A 19995-nucleotide genomic window follows, 5' to 3' on the forward strand; every position below is an offset into this window, starting at 1 on the left:
TGTTTTTTCTTCTTTTATAAACTTTATGATCCATGATTTGATATTCTCTCTCTCTCTATTGGTCGATGATAAATTTAATCATATGAGAACGAACCCTTATGATTATTGGTTCTTTTTCGGGGTCAAAGTATATGTTGTTCACTAAAAGAATATCATATCACCATTTTTATTTATTTTTAGAAGTGAGTAGGACTGTTTGGTGATTTAAACAAGGGGAGGGCAAAATCGTCTTATGAGAATAATATTCGACAATGAGCAATAATTGATAAAAGATGTGCTAATACCAAATATTATAACATATTAGTAAACTTAGATTAAAAAATATTTTTTTTTTTTGTAACAATTGGCAAGTGAATATATAAATCAGTGATTTGTTTTGAAGTTATTTTATATCTTAACTGTAAGTCATTTTTCAAAGGAAAAAAAAAAAAAAAAAACAGTTTACCTGTTAAGCTGTCTTTGTCGGATTTCATTTCGATGTGTTTTAATTATTACGTTCTTCTGTATTTAAAAACAAAAATACGAAGGAAAAAAAAGGAAAAAAGGAAAAAAGGAAAAAGAAAAAAGAGGGTAAGGCTTGCTATTATTTGGGCTCTCCGCTCTGCGACCCAAACCACTTCAGGAAATACGTGTGCCAAGTACGTTGGCGGTGCGTAGCAAATNTTTTTTTTTTTTTTTTTTTTTTTTTTTTTTTTTTTTTTTGTTCCTGTTCTTCCTCCTCTTTCTTCTTCCTTCTCCTTTCTCTGTGAATTCATTGTCGCTACTGGTTCAGATCAGGAGCTGCGGGTTCCGGAATGGCGAAATCTAGTGCGGATGACGCCGAGCTTAGGCGAGCTTGCGAGGCTGCCATCGAAGGCACTAAGCAGAAGGTCGTGATGTCCATTCGTGTGGCAAAGAGCCGAGGGATCTGGGGCAAATCTGGCATGTTAGGACGTCAACAAATGGCAAAACCTAGGGTTCTTGCTCTTTCCAGTACGTCCTCAAATTTTAATTCCTTCGTTTTCTTTTTCTCTACAAATTGATTTGCGTCTTTCAACTCAGTATCTTCTCGCTGTTCTCAAATCACTCTTCGAATTCCAATTGCGTCTACTGAAATTATCAGCATCTACAGTTTCTGCCGCTATCGGGCTCTCAAATATGATTACCGACTGTAGTTTCTGGTTTGTACGGATTTTGAACCAATTTTGTTTACATGCGAAGGTGCATTCGTACACAGTAGGAGCTCTCTGAAATTACTTTCACTCGTTCCTTTACTGAAGCTTTTTACTGATATGGAATTCCTTTCTCTTTTCATTGGATTTGTCGTTTCGAATGCGTTTGCGTAATTGTTTATGCACGGCAGGGAAATCATTAATATTATAATGCGTAGTTAACTGAACAGTAAAAATATTAAGCTATGTGCCGGGAAGAGGTGCACGACTGCACTCTGGATAGACGGGTGAATTTTATTTTTTAACGTTGATATTGCTTGAAAACTACAAGCGTCCTATATTCCATAAAAAAATGGATTAATGTTATCGGAGCAACGCTTTTCGAAGATTAGCTTATTTGAACTGTCGAATTTGAACATTTTTGAGCTATTGAAGCGTTAAGTTCGGTAATTAGTAAATGGAAAATAACCTTACCTGGATAGGATCTATTCTGTAAGTTGTACTCATGTGTCGTTGAGATTTCAGTATAAGTCAAAGGACCTCGTTCTTTTTGTCCTTAGCAATCTCTAGGCTTCCAGTGCAGTTGTAGCTCTGACAATATTTCTAGCCACTCCATGAACTCCATCCTATTTAGAGGAAGAATTTCTTACGTGTTCAAGTTATTACATCCATTGTCCATTTACTTCTCTATCTTTGTCATCGTTAAATAATTAATTATATTCGATCTAGTGGCGATATTGTAGTTTGTGTGATCTTGGAAACGTGACAGATTGTCATTTTAGTTTCATCTGTGGTTTTTTGCAGCAAAAGAAAAAGGTCCGCGAACAAAAGCATTTTTACGGGTCTTAAAATATTCCACAGGTGGTGTTCTAGAGGTAATGTCAGAATTTTAATTATTTTTTCGGGTTTATGAAAATTTAAATTTTTTCTCCTTCTTATAATAAAATGTAGCCATGGGCTTTTGTATCGAGTATTCCTTGCATTGCTTTTTGGTTATTTTTCTCTTTTATATGTTCAAGCATTTTTTGGTGGCCGAAGTCTAGTCTTTTTGCTTCCCCTATTGATAATCAATTCCACGTGCAGCCTGCGAAGTTATACAAACTAAAGCATCTTTCAAAAGTGGAAGTTATAACAAACGACCCCAGTGGATGCACATTCACACTGGTAATGCTCCATTTCAGAATATTTCTTATCCAAAAAATGCTCCTTCCCATGTTATTATTTGTTTAGTATTGTCTATTTTTTGGACTTGGCACGATGATTAGGTCTCTGAAAAATGGAAATTGGATGCTACAGTGCTGCTTAATTTTTTCTCATTCTTCTCTGTGAAACTGCATTTTGCAGGGATTTGATAACCTAAGAAGTCAAAGCGTTGCCCCACCTCAGTGGACTATGCGTAATATTGATGACCGGTAAGATTATAGAGAAGGGATTATTGTTATTTTTTTTTGGTGTTTTTGTTTTTAGCTCAATGCATGTAGTTTAAATAACGCACATTCTGCTATTTTTCTTATTTTTATAACATCAATTACTTAAAAGTTTTAATTATGTCGATTTTGTATTTTTTTTCCATCCAGGAACCGACTTCTGCTCTGCATCTTAAACATATGCAAAGATGTATTGGAACGACTTCCAAAAGTTGTTGGTATAGATGTTGTGGAGATGGCTCTTTGGGCGAAGGTGCATGTGGTTTTCCTTCTTTTATAATATTGAAACTTAACTTCAGGTTGCTGTTTTATTTTGTGTTTTTGTTTTTCAATTTAATGTATATTTATTTAAAATATTTAAAAAATTTATTATTCACAATTTGAGGGCTTGATCCCTTTCATTCATGTTAGATGAATATAGATTACTCTTGCTTTTATTTTATCTCTATGTTTTCTTTGGCACAAGTGATGCTATATTAGCTTGGAGACGTCTACTACTAGTTTATTGCGGAGAAATATGCATGCATATGCTTGAGGAAAACGTGCCTGCCCTATCCCTATAATCTCTTGATACTTTCAGCCCTATCCTTGTTAGGACTTTTAACTGATTTTTATTCACTTTTGATTCTTTAGAGGTAAGAATTGTTTATATACGTAACATGGATTTTTCATTATGAAAATATACTTTCAGCCCTAACCTTGTTACAACAACTGCTTGTGCCGCCTAGTTTTCTCTGCTGAAGTTGGGTTGGTAATTAATGTAGGAAAATACACCTACAGTTCCTACACAGAGGAGTCAGCAAGATGGTCCTGTCGCATCTAGAGTAACAGAAAGTGACCTTAAAGTCACTGTAGAGAAGGAACTTGTTTCTCAAGCTGAGGAAGAGGACATGGAGGCACTTCTGGGCACGTGAGTTTGACTTACCATATTTTTCCTGTGATTTTTTTTTTTTTTGAGTCATATTTTTATCAATTGGAGTGAGGCAGGTGCATAATGTTAGAATACTGCTATGATATTGTTTTTTTGTGTGCTGCCACTTGATTGAGACAACAATGATTGTTGTGCTGTTTATGATTATTGATATGCAGTTATGTAATGGGCATTGGTGAAGCTGAGGCCTTTTCTGAAAGGTTGAAGCGAGAGCTCCTTGCTTTGGAAGCAGCAAATGTCCATGCTATTTTGGAAAGTGAACCGTTGATTGATGAGGTAGTTACCTTTGTTTTTTTTTCCTACTATTCAAATTTTCATTTGCCTCTCACATCTTTTCAGCAATTTTTACTTTATTGAAGAAAACATGTTACGGCATCTTATCTGCTTTGTTATGGTTACCTAAAACAAAAAGCCTTAAATCTATTGATCATATGGCAACAAGTATTTCCAATATTAATCTCTATGTCATATGAGATGCTAAACTTTCCTCTTACACAATTACTACTAATATATTTGTTTTACTATGAGCACTTTTTACTACATATAGCTTGCAGTATGGCTTACTAATATTGTTAACGCAACTTGAGTTGCTATGAAATTTCTCATGACTGAAAGCAGTCTTTATTGTAAACGTTGTCTGCTTGTTGTTTTAGGTGCTACAAGGGCTTGAGGCAGCAACGAATTGTGTTGATGACATGGATGAATGGTTGGGAATCTTCAATGTGAAACTTAGGCACATGAGGGAGGACATTGAATCGGTAGAAAATAACATACATTTTATATGTAGTTCTCTCTTAAAAATCCCTCATCACCTTCTTGGGCCTAGATGTGAATGCATATTGGATGGATTTATTGTTGTGCCCGAGTACATAAGTGTGACCTTGCTAGCATCATAGGCATTCTTCGCCTTTTTGCAGTGTTTGCATTTTAATACTTGCTATAATTTTTTACTCTCTCATTTTCACCTTTTCTCTTTGTCTTGGTTTGGTTTGTTTCTAAATTAGTCAATCCCTTTTTTCAATATATTTGTATGTATATATATTATCACCCCTTTTTGGACAAAAAATTTAGGAATGATTTCAAGAACTCATGATTTAAAAATTTTAATTTTTTTGGAATGAGATAAAATTATTTATCTTTTGTGTAACTTTAGAGTTGGAAGTTCAACTCTGATGAGGTGTTAGAATCTTAGGTTTGTAATTAACTTTGAATTCCTGCCAAACCTGTCCATCTTAGTCCAGTTCTTTTTAAAAGGTAAAAATAGAATTGAAAATCACATTTGATTTCTGTTTCTTTTATGCTAAAGGACAACTAACAAAATTTCATTTGAAACTTTTGCTGATTTAAAAACTTCCAAAATTTTGTGGAAACAAACAGAACATTGCGTACTCTGATAATAGTGACCTAACTATGTTGATAGCCTACTTTGTTGCTTCTCGTATGGATGGGATTGACCTGAATTTATCTCTCTTGCCTATCAGTTAGTGAAATGCTAAACAATATGCCAATCGGATAAATCTATTACTTTATTTTTTTAGCATATGCTAATAAGATAAAACTATTACTTTATTTTTTTAGCATATGCTAATCAGATTAATCTATTACTTTATTTATTCTATATTTGTGAGTGTTTGAGCTAGCTTGTGTGCACCTCGACTATTTTCATAGGACAACCACTTGAGAATGAATCTATTACTTTATTAATTCCTACCTAAGTGAGATTTATACACTTCTTACATTAAACTTGTTTGTTTCGTGAGCAGATAGAAACCCGGAATAACAAGTTGGAGATGCAATCTGTGAATAATAAAGCACTCATAGAGGAGCTCGATAAACTTCTTGAACGCTTACGTGTCCCTTCTGAGGTTTTTTTATTCATTAGATTTAGAGGAAGTGACAAATTTTATGCAATTTTTCTTGAGCTCTCTAATGATGTTTTATTGGTTGTAGTATGCAGCATGTTTGACTGGGGGTGTGTTTGATGAGGCGCGCATGATTCAAAATGTGGAGGCATGTGAGTGGCTAACTGGTGCTTTGCGTGGCCTTGAAGTACCCAATCTGGATCCCATATATGCAAACATGCGATCTGTATGGCCCACAATTTCCTCTCATATTTCAATTTTCTTGTGATAGTATGTGTTCATCATAAATCATAATTATGAATACTTGGAGACATTATTTCGTAAAAACTGATGTTTAGACAAATCAATGCTGGGCAACTTATTAATTATATCTAATTGCTACTGAAGTTTGGCTGTTTCAGTTGCTGAATTGTTCTTTATGTTGTATTTTGAACAATAGAGTTGTCCGTTGTGGTTTAGATGTTTGCAAATAATTAACAATTGAGATACTATCATGTGGTGTAATAGCCGGTGGCTCTTTAGGACATCATTTAAAAAAACTTTCTCAAGTGTTAGCTAAACTGTTCCAGGTAAGGGAGAAGCGTGCTGAACTTGAGAAGCTGAAAAGTACCTTTGTCAGAAGAGCTTCTGAGTTCTTAAGAAACTACTTCGCTAGTTTGGTGGATTTTATGATAAGTGACAAGAGTTACTTTTCTCAGGTATTTACACAATTTATATATTTTCTTATCTGGTTAGTCATAATTTAAAGGTTGAATGTGAAAATTACTGCTTATTTTTATGTTTTTAATCAGAGAGGACAACTGAAGAGGCCTGATCATGCTGACTTGCGGTACAAATGCAGGACTTATGCTCGTCTTTTGCAACATTTAAAGGTCAAATTACTCAAAAGGATTTGCAGTATGATTGCTTTTATTGCCTCCTGCACTAACTTGTCTTTTTCCTTTTATTACTTGTAGAGTCTTGATAGGAATTGCTTGGGTCTGTTGAGAAAAGCCTATTGTAGCTCCCTTAACTTGCTTCTTCGCAGGGAGGTGAGTGAAAATATCTTAGTACCTAGCTGTTGACCATTGCTCTAGTGTTTTTGTCGAATATTTTTTCAGACTCTATTTTAATTAAGTTTCAATTAAAATTTATGTTGATTCTATTTCCCAATAAGCTCATACACCAGTTGAATCCGTAGTGTCTGAGCATGGTTGGGTCAAGGTCAAGAGAGACTAGTGCTGAATTTTCTATTTCTTAGAAGGCTCCATCTTTATCATGATTATCTAAAGTCAAACATGTCTGAGCATGGTTGGGTCACTTGTGTACATTATATTTGATTTACTTATTTTTTAAATCTTATGTTTTTGTCCATCTTTAGGCTCGTGAATTTGCTAATGAACTTCGTGCTAGCACCAAAGCATCAAGAAATCCAACTGTCTGGCTTGAAGCTTCCTCTGGGTCTGGTCAGAATGCGAATGCAGCTGATACCTCTACTGTCTCAGAGGCTTATGGGAAGATGTTAACCATCTTTATCCCTCTTCTTGTAGATGAGGTTAAAGCACTAGTCCTACATGTACTTGATCATATGATAATTTTGTTCTTTGAATGATTTTCTTCTTCGTGACAACAAATGCAGAGTTCATTTTTTGCTCACTTCATGTGCTTCGAAGTTCCTGCCCTTGTGCCTCCTGGTGGTGTTAACGGTGGTAAATCAGGATACGATGACGATGACGATGATTTGGGAATTATGGATATTGATGAGAACGACAGCAAATCTGGTATTCCTACTTGCTATTATCTTTCTTGTTCCTCCCGGGATCTATCATATAGTTGTGAGTCTTTTGACATGCAACATGGGATGTTGTAGGGAAAAATTCTGCCGAGCTTGCAGCATTAAATGAATCACTTCAGGACTTGCTTGATGGCATTCAGGTGATATATACGTTTTACATATTCCTACGTCCTTTTTTCACCACATATTTTTTCTTGTTACTAATAACTGATCATTATTTCGAAAAGAGAAAGTTCTATAGATTTTGGATATCAATTGCTTAGGATTTATCAATGTCATTCTATTGTTCGTGTGTGTTTCTCATTTTTTTTATAGATGGGAGAACCTTCTGGAAAAGCCTGTATATCTCCGTTACTTCATATAAACAATGATAGTTCATTAGGCTAGCTACTTGTGTAGTTAAATAATCACCTTTGTTATATATACAATATGTTTGGTGTTACCAAGCTAATTTTTCCACGTTGATTTCTAGTTAAGTGATCAGGTATATACCTTGTTAAATTGCACCAAGGTTATTTGAACATTAATGTCATTTCGAATCAAAATGGTTTAACGTAAATGTAGATTGTTTTCCCAATTGAAAACCCAAAATGTGGCAAAGATCATTTACAGAATAAATATCGAGACAGAGGCTGTTCATAAATATTAAACCAATTTGTTTGAAATGTGAATCAGGAGGATTTTTATGCTGTTGTGGACTGGGCATACAAAATTGATCCATTGCGCTGCATATCAATGCATGGCATTACAGAACGCTATCTTTCTGGACAGAAAGCTGATGCAGCAGGATTTGTCCGTCTTTTGCTTGGTGACTTGGAGTCGAGAATTTCCATGCAATTTAATCGCGTAAGTTTTGGCAATAAGCTAAGATTGTACATGTGCATGTGATTGTACACAATTGATTTGAAGCTAACGATAGAAGTACTTTCTGAGCTGTATGACGCTGTTGACCTTATTGAAATGTGCGAATGTTTTGCAGTTTGTTGATGAAGCTTGTCACCAGATAGAAAGAAATGATAGAAATGTCAGGCAGATGGGTGCACTATCTTATATTCTGAGGTAAACTGGTTCTGGAAGGTTCATGCATTTATTTCTTACAAATTTTTGTCAATCTTGAGGATCGAGATATACAATATTGCACTGTTTAATTGTTAACATCTTTGGTTGGGTAGCATTACTTAGAAGCTGCAGCTTTTAGTTCTAGCTGATACATTCACTATCTTCTAAGCAGATCGATCTTCATGACCTGTTGAAGGTTGTTGCCTTAAGACTTCCATGTTTGTATGTCAACAGATTAAAATATGTAACAATCAAGTTAATTGACAATTAGCAGTTACATAGTTGTACATACTTTATTTGACACAGGTACATATACACTTCGTCAATGAGTAATGTAAAAAATGAAGCCTTCTCTTTGCAATAAAATACCGACTATATGTTGAGAATACTTATTAGGAAAGGACTTGGGGGTAATACTGAGCTTCTGTTGGGCTTCTGAAAGTGTAAATTGCAATGAAGTGGAATGGGTGCTGAAAACTGGAACATGCAGTTCTAGATTTCGGTGGAGCACTGTTTCATCGATTGAGTTCCTTTATCTGCTAGATCTGCTTGCTGGCTATTAATTCTATAATTTGAAGTGTATTAACTCTGAAGATGAGTTCTTCTAAGATTATTTGGAACAAAAACTACTTCCATTTTTTTGGACTATGGAGTACCTATATGTTCTCCAGGCTTATCATGGAATTTTAGAAGATAGTGAATCTCTTAGTTTGCAATAGTGCACTAAGTGAGGAGTGCTACAATTTCTTTCATATTTTGTCATTTGTTTCCATGTCATTTTTTTATCCTTGTGTCTGTTTGTAGATCACTTATCTTACTTTGGAAATTATTAATACCTTCTTAGCCCTCTATCCTGGTATTTATATGATAGATAGTTTTTGCTTCAGTTCATGCATCTAAGAAGGATTTTTTTAAATTGGCTGTTTTACACATAAGAATCTTACTGCGTCATGATCAAATATTCCTTCTATTTTACTTCTAGTTTTATATTTTACATTAATTCATGCATGTAACGACCCAAGCCCACCGCTAGCAGATATTGTCCTCTATGGGCTTTCCCTCAAGGCTTTAAAACGCGTCTGCTAGAGAGATGTTTCCACACCCTTATAAAAGGTGTTTCGTGCTCCTCCCCAACCAATGTGAGATATCACAATCCACCCCCCTTCAGGACCCAGCGTCCTTACTGGCACACTGCCTCATGTCTACCCCCCTTCGGGAAACAGCCTCCTTGCTGGCACATCGCCCGGTGTCTGGCTCTGATACCATTTGTAATGGCCCAAGCCCACCGCTAGCAGATATTGTCCTCTTTCCCTTTCGGGCTTCTTCTCAAAGCTTTAAAATGCGTCTGCTAGGGAGAGGTTACCACACCTTTATAAAGAGTGTTTCGTTTTCCTCCCCAACCAATGTGGGATATCACAATGCAACACACGTGTCTTTGTAATAGTTAATGGAAAATTGGAAGGGGCTTTATTTTGGAGTGCTATTAAGTTTTAAGTTTGCTTAAAGGCATATGTTTTACTCATTGCCTTTCTATAGATTTGCAACTCTTGCTACACGAATGGAGCAGTACATCCAGGGACAATCCAGGGATTTGGTTGATCAAGCGTATACAAAATTTGTGAGTTTCCTAAAACTCATTTATGATTGTTACAGTGATGTGATTGTCAGTAATCTGAAATTTTCTTACTTTCTTGAATTGGTTGGTTCTTCTCCTGGCTGTGTGCTGTTGCAATCTGCTCATATGACTGCAGATTGGCATGCATGCTTTTAGATCACTAATGGGTGCATGTATTGTAATTCTTATTTTATAAACTGTCTATATACATTTTTTGTAGGTCAGTATAATGTTTGTCACTTTAGAGAAAATTGCACAAACAGATCCAAAGTATGCAGACATTTTTCTTTTAGAAAATTATGCAGCTTTTCAGAATAGGTATGCATTACGTGGGTTAATCTTCAACTTTTATTGCAATGATGTATACTTTTGTGTCTGTTAACTTCAATGTATTGCATGCAGTCTCTATGATCTGGCCAACGTTGTGCCTACCCTTGCAAAATTCTATCACCAGGCAAGTGAAGCTTATGAGCAAGCTTGCACTCGACATATAAGTATGATTATATACTATGTAAGTCATTCGCCTCGTCCTCCTTTTTACCCCCTCCAATTCTGGAAATACGTTTGGAAGTTGATCCTTTTACTTTTCAGCAATTTGAACGGTTATTTCAATTTGCTCGAAGAATAGAAGACTTGCTTTACACCATCCCACCAGAAGAGGTTTGTATGTTGCAAATATTATTTTGCCGTTGGATTTTCCTATCTAAGAACGCTCTTTAACTACCACTACCAGCTTACTGTAGGGCATCATAGCAATCAACTATTCTGCTATGTTATCTTTTTTATTACCATTGGTCCATGATGATTATTGAATTTTGTATGATTATTAAGTCCTTGACTCTCGCCTTTTTCCTTTTCCCCTGTTTTGGGCGTAATTTTAGGTTCCCTTCCAGCTTGGATTGTCCAAAATGGATCTTCGAAAAATGTTAAAATCGAGTTTGTCTGGAGTAAGTTGCAATTCTTCAGGGAAGTACATTTCTATATTTCTATGTTGAATACACGGTCTAAATTTCAGTTGGGATGTAACATAGGTTGACAAATCCATTAGTGCGATGTATAAGAAGTTGCAGAAGAATTTAACCTCAGAGGAACTACTTCCTTCTTTGTGGGATAAGTGCAAGGTACACGAAGTCTCTTCTCTGAAAAGTAGTCGATTTATATGATGTTAATAAACGGCAGGTTTGGTTACAAGAATAGTCCCTCTTTTCATGTATCGGTGAAAGATTAGTTAATAACTTCGTCCTTATGAGTTCATGCCCTCAAGTATTGAGGTTCGAGAAATCTAACAGACTTTTGCTTTGATTGCAGAAGGAATTTCTGGACAAGTACGATAGTTTCGCTCAACTTGTTGCTAAAATCTACCCCACAGAGACCTTTTTCTCTGTGGCAGAAATGAGAGATCTTCTAGCTTCCATGTAAAGATATTTAAAAACAATCGGACCATGTCCTGTTTATTATCTTTTTGTTTTCATTTTTTTCGATATAAATTTGAAGAGGTCAGTCATTCTTTGTTTCATTCAATAATTTCATTAAACGACTCCAGAAAATTTGTAGGAAGCCAATTGCCTTCGGTCAAATTAGGTTTTGTATTTCTCATGTATAAGAACTTTTGGGCGGTGCTGTGACCTCTTCAGTTGACTGCTAGTGTCTTATCTACTTCGGGTTTGTAAGTATGAAAGGATAGTTTCTAAGCATAGCTCTTCAATTTTCTTAGCTTCTATTATTGAAAAATGTTATGATAAATTGCAGTTCATATATTAAGGATAGAGAGGATATCACGAGTTTGAAAGATTCAATAACATTTTCCGTTGAATACTAGTTAGCGAGGGCACACAGAGAGGACAAACCGACAACATACAAGTAATTAGAATGAACAGAAAATAGTATTCATGGGATCTCTTGGGAAGCACGTTATACATTACAATTTAGTGTGGATACCCCCTTAACAAGAAGGTTTGTCAGACGTTGAAAAGACGAGGGTTCCTAACATAATTGTATAATGAATTTGAAAAGAGAAGAAAAAACAAGTTGACATGGAATGGTACTAAGAAAGGAATAGATGGAATAAATATAGGGTTAAATTGAATTCCTCTCATAAACAATACTAAATTTATTATACATACACATTGTGAGTTGGATGGGCATAGCCACGACAAGCTTTATTAACAAATAAAGGTTCAGCAGTTGGGAACAGGCAGAAGAACTGTGTACACGCTCTGTTTCCAAGTAACATCACCAAATCAAGGTACTTGAAACTTGATAAAGAACGAACCTGCACATGACTAGATGGTTAAATATTCAAACTCCACTACTCCACTTTTGATTTAAAATAACTTCGTACGAAAAATAACTCCAAACAGAAGGATTTTGGATGCTCGTCTTATAAAATGCATAGAAAGTTTTTATCGGAGACAGACAAGAATGTCATGGGCTGGTTTATTGCATTTGAAAGAAACACTCAGGAAATAGATTCATCCAAGTATTCCCACAAACGGCTCAAAAGTGCTTGAGAAATACTCACAGAAACAATCTCAGTTTCAATTAAACCAGAGTCTGTATTCTCATCATCGCCGCACTTGTGCTTAAATCTAACAACCAGTTTCGATCAAATAGAAGGAATTCCATCAACAAAAGATTCAATAAAGCCTCATAATCGTAAAGAGAAAGATAAAAAAATGTAAACCATTTGATAAAAGAAAAGAATGGAGGTTTGATTTCTCTCAGACAAATGCCTCGTTTTGTCGTCACGGGTGAATGGATTAGAATCGGACTCGTCATCATTGTTCATCATCACAGAGAAACAAAAACCTCCACATTGCTAATCAACGACAAAGTACTAAGAAAAATTCAATCGAGAGAAGAAAACCCTAAGCCATCAAGAATCAGAAATACGAAGAACAAATACGGGCGGCGAAGTTCAAGTAAAGAAAGCGCGGAAGGTGAGTTTCTAGTTTTGGTCGCAGTCTACTTATAGGCAGAGTGAGGCTAGGGCTTATCGTCCCAATTCACGCCTCATTCATTCAAAGACGATTGCCCCTTCTTAGTGCCCTGAGTTCGGCCCAATAGAGTATTCTTTATTCTCTATGTTTCAGCCACACCTTTTTCTGAAAAGGCCCAAGTCAGCCCACACCTATTGGGCTGACTTCGGCCCAATAGACTATTCTTTATTCTCCATGTTTCAGCCACTCCTTTTTCTGAAAGGCCCAAGTCAGCCCACACCTATTGGGCTGACTTCGGCCCAATAGACTATTATTTATTCTCCATGTTTCAGCCACACTTTTTTCTGAAAGGCCCAAGTCAGCCCACACCTATTGGGCTGACTTCGGCCCAATAGACTATTCTTTATTCTCCATGTTTCAGCCACACCTTTTTCTGAAAAGGCCCAAGTCAGCCCACACCTATTGGGCTGACTTCGGCCCAATAGACTATTCTTTATTCTCCATGTTTCAGCCACACCTTTTTCTGAAAAGGCCCAAGTCAGCCCATACCTATTGGGCTGACTTCGGCCCAATAGACTATTCTTTATTCTCTATGTTTCAGCCACACCTTTTTCTGAAAAGGCCCAAGTCAGCCCACACCTATTGGGCTGACTTCGGCCCAACAGACTTCCTTGTTCTCCATGTTTCAGCCACACCTTTTTCTGAATAAGGCCCAAGTCAGCCCATACCTATTGGGCTGACTTCGGCCCAATAGACTATTCTTTATTCTCCATGTTTCAGCCACACCTTTTTCTGAAAAGGCCCAAGTCAGCCCACACCTATTGGGCTGACTTCGGCCCAACAGACTTCCTTGTTCTCCATGTTTCAGCCACACCTTTTTCTGAATAAGGCCCAAGTCAGCCCATACCTATTGGGCTGACTTCGGCCCAATAGACTATTCTTTATTCTCCATGGTTCAGCCCCACCTTTTTCCGAAAAGCCCCAAGTCAGCCCACAACTATTGGGCTGACCTTGGCCCAATAAACTTTTCTTTATTCTCCATGACTTATTCGCTAGATTATAACAAGTGCTGCCCAATCGCGCACTTTTGTGAAACTAGACACGTGCTCTTTATGAGGTCAACCATGTGAATTTGGGCCTCCACCTAAACTCTCCTCTTCAAAACCTAATTTGTGGGGTATCAAGTGCGTATAAATACTGTACACTATACATCAATAAAATATAGAAAACACAGAATACTTTTCTCTCCCATTGAGTGCATATACCTCGTCTCACATCTTAGGATTAAGAACCTTGGGATTTGTGATGGTTATATGAGTAAAATATTGACCGCTAACCAATGAGTAGATGTAAGAATTCAATGAAGATGAGGATTAATAAACTAAAAAATATAAAGAATAGCCGAAGTCGAAGTCTGAGTCCTAGCCCACCATTAGTAGATATTGTCTGGCTTCACCTTTTGTAGTTCTCCTTGAGGTTTTTAAAACACATCTATTAGGCAGACGTTTCCACACTTTTATAAAAAATGTTTTGTTCTCCTCCCCAACCGATGGGGGACCTCACAATCCACCCCCTTCGGCCCAACGTGTTTGTTGGCACTCTTTCCCTTCTATAATTGATGTGGGACCTCCCAATCCACCCCTTTTGAGGCCTAGCGTCCGTGCTGACACACAACCTCGTGTCCACCCCCTTCAGGGCTCAGCCTCTTTGCTGGCACATAGCCCGGTGTCTGGCTCTGCTACCAATTATAACAGCTCAAGTCCACCGCTAGCAGATATTGTCCTCTTTAGGTTTTCCCTTTTAGGTTTTTCTATAGGTTTTTAAGAGGAATCTACTATGGAGAACTTTCCGCACCCTCATAAAAAAAATGGTTCATTCTCTTCCCCAACCGATGTGAATCTCACAATCCATCCCCTTTCGGGGTCTAACGTTTTTATTGGCACTCGTTCCCCTCTCCAATTGATGTGGAATCTTACAAATTCGTAACATTCCCTTCTCCAATGTTCTAGATCGAATGTTCTAGAGACTAGAACTAGTTGCAACAAAATAAACGGTAATTAGGAGTTGACCAATCCTAAAAGTAGAATTTACAGCATGTCACAACACTAGTACTTCTCTACTACAGTTCTGGAAGGAAAAAGCCTCAAAAGAAAAGTCATAAACGACGAGAGACATACCACCCATAGGACTTAAGTCTGGAGTGGTGGGAAGCCCTCTCATTTGGAACATCAGCCTCTCTATAAAATGCGCAGCTTTTGTCAAGTGGTAAATCCTATAAACCTGCAAGATGATTAAGTTTGTAAAATATCTAATTTACTCTTTGAAAGGAACGAGGAATGAGTTATAAGTTATAACTATAGGTGAAATACCTACAAAATAATTGGAACAAGTGGGCAACAAGATGAGCCACCCTATTTGCCTATAATAAAAGATCAAATATGATATATATGGTAAACTATAATTACTAAATATCCTTAACACCCCCCGCGAGCCGAGCGTCGGATTTGAACGAACGTGAAACTTGGATCTGAAAAATTCAAAGAGAGATCGAGAAACACTTTTTGTGAAGATGTCAGCAACCTGGCTCGAAGAAGACATAGAGAAACATTTTCTTGGCTATCGAAAACTGCAAGGGATCGTCGCTCAACGACGATGTTGTCTTGGCTCCAACGAGAATATATCTAGCCCACGAAGGAGAAGGGGGAACCCAAAGGAAGAAAGAGAATAGAGAGAGAGAGTTTGATGGTGACTATAAAGATGAGAGGAACAAGAGAGGAAGAAGGTGACATAAACTAAGAATGTGGACTTTATATGTATTTTAGACGAAGAAAGAGAGGGGCGGAGATGGAGTGGGGTTTGCATCCAGTGGACTGGTTTGCTATCGAGTAAATGAATACGAGTAAGAATATCTCGAGCATATTTTAACTTACCAATAAAGAGACCATCAGAAGTGGGTGAAGAGTCACAATGATAGATTCATGGACAGCGATTCTATTCACAGCACCACCATTCCCAGGAGTGAAGGCCGGCGAAGGAGCACTAGGCGAAGCTGGAACAATAGCAAGTGGTGAAGTCCAATGGACAAAGAGGGAGCCACGCCTCCCGGAGTGGAGACCAAAGATGGTGTTGAAACCGGCCGAGTCGCCACAGTTGGTGAAGGAGCCGATTTTGGCGAGGAGGCTGGCGGCGACTTGGTTGACGAAGAGGCCAGTGCGGCTCCCAGATTCCAAGGGTAAATCTTTACAGAAGGTCAATAGACTCTCAAGATTCTATATATTTTCGATGAGAGCACGTATGAGGATTCTGAGATTAGAGTTTCTATGAAGGATGAAGGGCTGATTGGGAAGAAAATGAGAGACTATGTTGGCTAAGGAGAAAACGATCGTGTTGGAGAATGTGAGGTTGTATGTACAGAGTATGGCGAAGAGTGATTTGAGGTCAAAAGGGTGGAGTTGAAGAGTAATCAATCGACTCCGCCTATGGCAGTCATGGAGACTACCCGTGCTGCGTCAAAGCCGGTAGTGATGGTGGAGAAGAAGATGAGTAAAGGATTCAAAAGCCATTAAAAATAGAGGATCGAGGTTGCTAAACCGAAAAGGCTCTGGTACCAATGGTGTGAAAATATTTGCTAAAACCAATGGTGTGAAAGTTCTCTATTTATAATCAAATAAATTACAAAGATATGGAAACAGTAATAAAGGGTAAGATACTCGTCATGGAAGGATATTTACCTATAATATGATATAAATGGTAAACGATAATTCAGTACTAAATATCCTTAACAACTGCAACAAGCGGAGGCAGACCAATCATCGACCAAGTTACACACACGGCAAATAATTGAGCTATTATTGAGGATTGTTGGGAGGGAGTCACACATTGACTAATTTAGAGGATGAGGATAGGTTCATAAGAAAGAGAACACTACCGCCATTAGTATGAAGCTTTTTGAGAAAACTAAAAGCAAAACCATGAGAACTTATGCTCAAAGTGGACAATATCATGCCTTGGTGGAAAGTCGTAATTCCTAAGAGCTATAACAAAAGTTGTTGTCAAGTATCCTCTAACCCCAGTAATGAAGCTCCACCTCTTTGAGCTGAATTGCAAGTATGGTATTTAAACACCGCTGGTAACGAGAAGGAACATGGCAACTCCAACGTAAAATAGGACTTCAAACACCAATGAAGCCACAACTTCTACTTGAACAATGTCAACGTATTACATTAGTGGTTTAGATAACAATATAAACTCAGCTTCCCATGAATGAGTTCAATAAATACCTACGAGAATCTCATTCTTGAAGAAACCCTCAATCAGACCACCAAGAAAAACTTGAGAAAGAATCAAAGATGATATAAACGCCGCAGGAGCCAGTACCCAGAGGAGAGATCCCTTTGTTTTCACCAAAAGAAGCTAACATTAATTTACCCTCTTCTACCAACAGGTGAGTTAAACCATGAAATGAGATTGAGCCAGATTTCCCACGAAATGCCTCTACTCCATTCAATCTACTAACATACACTAAATGATTTTACTCTCTAGATGATTCTAATTCAGCCTTCGTGTTAGAATCAGCCACGCACATCAACGCCCCTCTCTTCCTCTTGCACACATCCCCAACCAAATATTATAGCAAAAATCTCACAACCAATACTAACTCTTATCAAACTGATCCACAAACAACAAATCATATACACACGCACATAGACAAGAATAAAAATGGCACCAAACTAAAAACATACATTTCGGCGAAAATTGAAGCCGTACTCCTTGCCTCCTCTCTCGAACTCGGTTTCCTAATTGGTTGAGAAGAAATGAAGAGCAAATCTATAACGTTACTTCCAAATGACAGGACGATCATAAAATTAATATTCGAAACAAGCACTAACCAGTTGATGAAAGCGATCAATGTCGAGGGGGAAGCCCTACGACAGAAGGATTGCGACTCCATATTTTTAGGGCTTTAGAGCAGAGCAACTTGTCCTCAAACTCCCCTAATCCCGCCAAAATGCTTCGGACACACGCGAGTCTTCGCAAGGGAGTTAGAAAACGACGAGGTGGGGACCCGGTTCCAGGTGGCCAATATTTTCTATTTAATATAACTTTTATTAAAAAATATATTTTTTATTATGATTTAAATTTTTAACTAATTTATTTTTTTAATATAGAAATATATTTATATTAAATGGAGCAGGAATGGAACGCAGAATATAATCTCGTCCCTGATCTCATTTATTTAGGAAGGTAACGGCCATCGGGATTAACCCTAACCCGCCAGAAATCAGGCACAGTATGGGCCTATGGCCCAACAACATATTCGGAGGCTGCTTCAACCCACTGACTTTTTATAGCCCAATAGGCCCACGATTCTACAAAGACAAAATGTGGATGATTAGAACAATAACAAGATAATTTTGACCAAATCAACGGCAAACACAAGGGTGTCTACTTTTACGCCCGCCACAGCACACAGTCCAAAATAACAGATTTTTGAAAGCTGGTTGGCTCTCCGCCCTTCCCTTTCGAATTTGCTATCTTTTTGTCTTCCATTTTTAGCATACTCCCCTCCCTTATCTCTCAATTTCACCCCCAACAGCACCCATTTTAAACTTGGGTGTGCTTCGGATCATTAGCCTTCTGGGGTTCAACATTCTTTCTATATGAAATTTTCACTTCTCAGGTGGAAATTCATATAAATATATTTTTGATCCGCAAAAGAAGGAGAGCAGGTCGGAGCAGGCATAGTCAGAGAAGCGTACACCCAACACCGCTAAGGCTTCCACAACATGTTTGAAGACGCCGACAGCATTCCTCGAGCCAAATACGGTGGCAACATGGCACATTCCGACCCCAACATTTCGACCACGCTAAGCGTCGAAGACGATGATTTCGCCATGAGAAACAGCAGCGCTTCCGTCGGCAATAACGCCTATTACGACCAGGGTCGTACTAGCGGCGAAGGCTCTCCCATGACAATGTCGCCATGGAATCAGACCTCCATGTTCGCTAAATCCCCCTGGTCTCAAGTGGAAGAAAACAGCGGCCCACAAAATGGCTTGATTGGCTCTCTTGTTCGTGAAGAGGGCCATATCTATTCCTTGGCTGCTGCAGGGGAGCTTCTCTACACTGGCTCCGACAGTAAGAACATTCGAGTTTGGAAGGATTTGAAGGAATATGCCGCTTTTAAATCCAGCAGTGGGTTGGTGAAAGCCATTATAATCTCCGGCGAGAAGATTTTCACCGGACACCAAGACGGCAAAATCCGCGTCTGGAAGGTGTCCCAAAAGAACCCAAGTGATCATAAGCGAGCTGGAACATTGCCAACGCTCAAAGACATTTTCAAAAGCTCAATTAACCCCAACAATTACGTGGAAGGTCGAGGGCGTAGAAGGGCTTTGTGGATCAAGCACTCTGATGCAGTGTCCTGTTTGAGCCTGACAGAGGACAAACTCCTCTTATACTCTGCTTCGTGGGACAGAACTTTAAAGGTTTGGAGAATTTCAGACTCCAAGTGCTTGGAGTCACTGAATGTGCACGACGATGCGGTGAATTCGGTGGTGGCGAGCGTGGAGGGGCTGGTGTTTACCGGCTCGGCGGACGGGACAGTGAAGGTCTGGCAAAGAGAGGCGAAAGGGAAGGCAACAAAGCACACTCTGGTGGAGTCTCTGTTGAAGCAGGAATGTGCAGTGACGGCGCTGGCAATCACGGAAGACGGAACGTTTGTCTACTGTGGGTCATCTAATGGGATGGTGAACTTCTGGGAAAGGAAAGAGAAATTGGCACACGGCGGCATTCTAAAAGCGCATAAGATGACTGTCCTGTGTCTGGTGGCAGCGGGGTGTATGCTGTTCAGTGGCTCCGCCGACAAGACCATATGCGTATGGCGTAGAGATGGGTCAGTCCACACATGTCTGTCGGTGCTATCGGGACACGGTGGGCCGGTGAAGTGCTTGGCAGCAGAAGTGGACGAGGAGTCATCGAAGAATGGGGACAAACAGTGGATGGTGTACAGTGGAAGCTTGGACAAGTCGATTAAGGTGTGGCGCGTGTCCGAGATGGCGGCGGACAGGAATGGTGTAGCGATGATGCAGCAGCAGTTCGGGACAGACACAGACTCAATACCATCAGAAAACAGCTTCACGTCTTCCACCAGAGCAGCCAGCATAGGCAAACGACCGTGAAAGTGATTGTGAAGGAGAATGAGAGTGAATGTTTCCAAGATTTTGAGATGTTTTCA

General features: G+C 38.5%; 2 protein-coding genes, 1 long non-coding RNA gene and 1 other non-coding gene across 5 annotated transcripts; 2 read left to right on the plus strand and 2 right to left on the minus strand.

Annotated features, from left to right (window-relative positions):
• The first annotated feature begins 581 nt into the window (after positions 1–581).
• Positions 582–11515, plus strand: LOC111788014 (exocyst complex component SEC3A). Its single transcript, XM_023668149.1, has 26 exons — positions 582–649; positions 773–972; positions 1956–2026; positions 2235–2315; positions 2496–2563; positions 2729–2831; positions 3343–3488; positions 3668–3785; positions 4163–4267; positions 5273–5374; positions 5460–5597; positions 5941–6069; positions 6163–6243; positions 6328–6402; positions 6732–6905; positions 6990–7131; positions 7221–7285; positions 7821–7991; positions 8125–8204; positions 9741–9822; positions 10040–10137; positions 10222–10330; positions 10411–10479; positions 10701–10766; positions 10851–10940; positions 11128–11515. Exons 2-26 carry the CDS (start codon positions 795–797, stop codon positions 11236–11238), a joined length of 2652 nt encoding a protein of 883 aa, XP_023523917.1. The 5' UTR covers positions 582–649; positions 773–794; the 3' UTR covers positions 11239–11515.
• Positions 11516–11716: 201 nt separating this feature from the next.
• On the minus strand, positions 11717–17787 carry LOC111788015. 2 transcript variants are annotated; one of them, XR_002814078.1, is made up of 4 exons: positions 17648–17786; positions 17501–17554; positions 14936–15038; positions 11717–12091 (listed from the first exon to the last, which is right to left on the minus strand). It is a non-coding gene; the product is annotated as an uncharacterized LOC111788015 (long non-coding RNA). The 2 variants fall into 2 exon arrangements; XR_002814079.1 differs by having other exon boundaries at positions 11859–12407; positions 17648–17787.
• On the minus strand, positions 12535–12618 carry LOC111789463. The gene has a single exon (XR_002814361.1). It is a non-coding gene; the product is annotated as a small nucleolar RNA SNOR75 (small nucleolar RNA).
• A 168-nt stretch (positions 17788–17955) lies between the features above and the next one.
• LOC111789025 (protein JINGUBANG-like) lies at positions 17956–19947 on the plus strand. Its single transcript, XM_023669634.1, has one exon. The coding sequence runs from the start codon at positions 18545–18547 to the stop codon at positions 19937–19939; it is 1395 nt and encodes a 464-aa protein (XP_023525402.1). The 5' UTR covers positions 17956–18544; the 3' UTR covers positions 19940–19947.
• Positions 19948–19995: the final 48 nt, after the last annotated feature.

This window comes from Cucurbita pepo, chromosome LG02, assembly GCF_002806865.2.
Source record: "Cucurbita pepo subsp. pepo cultivar mu-cu-16 chromosome LG02, ASM280686v2, whole genome shotgun sequence".
Lineage (NCBI taxonomy): Eukaryota > Viridiplantae > Streptophyta > Magnoliopsida > Cucurbitales > Cucurbitaceae > Cucurbita > Cucurbita pepo.

Coding starts and splice junctions, on each gene's coding strand:
- LOC111788014 (XM_023668149.1), top strand. CDS start 795: ATGGCGAAATCTAGTGCGGATGACGCCGAGCTTAGGCGAGCTTGCGAG. Junction 2,027..2,234: donor CCACAGGTGGTGTTCTAGAG/GTAATGTCAGAA, acceptor TTCCACGTGCAG/CCTGCGAAGTTATACAAACT. Junction 10,331..10,410: donor TAAGTATGATTATATACTAT/GTAAGTCATTCG, acceptor TTTACTTTTCAG/CAATTTGAACGGTTATTTCA.
- LOC111789025 (XM_023669634.1), top strand. CDS start 18,545: ATGTTTGAAGACGCCGACAGCATTCCTCGAGCCAAATACGGTGGCAAC.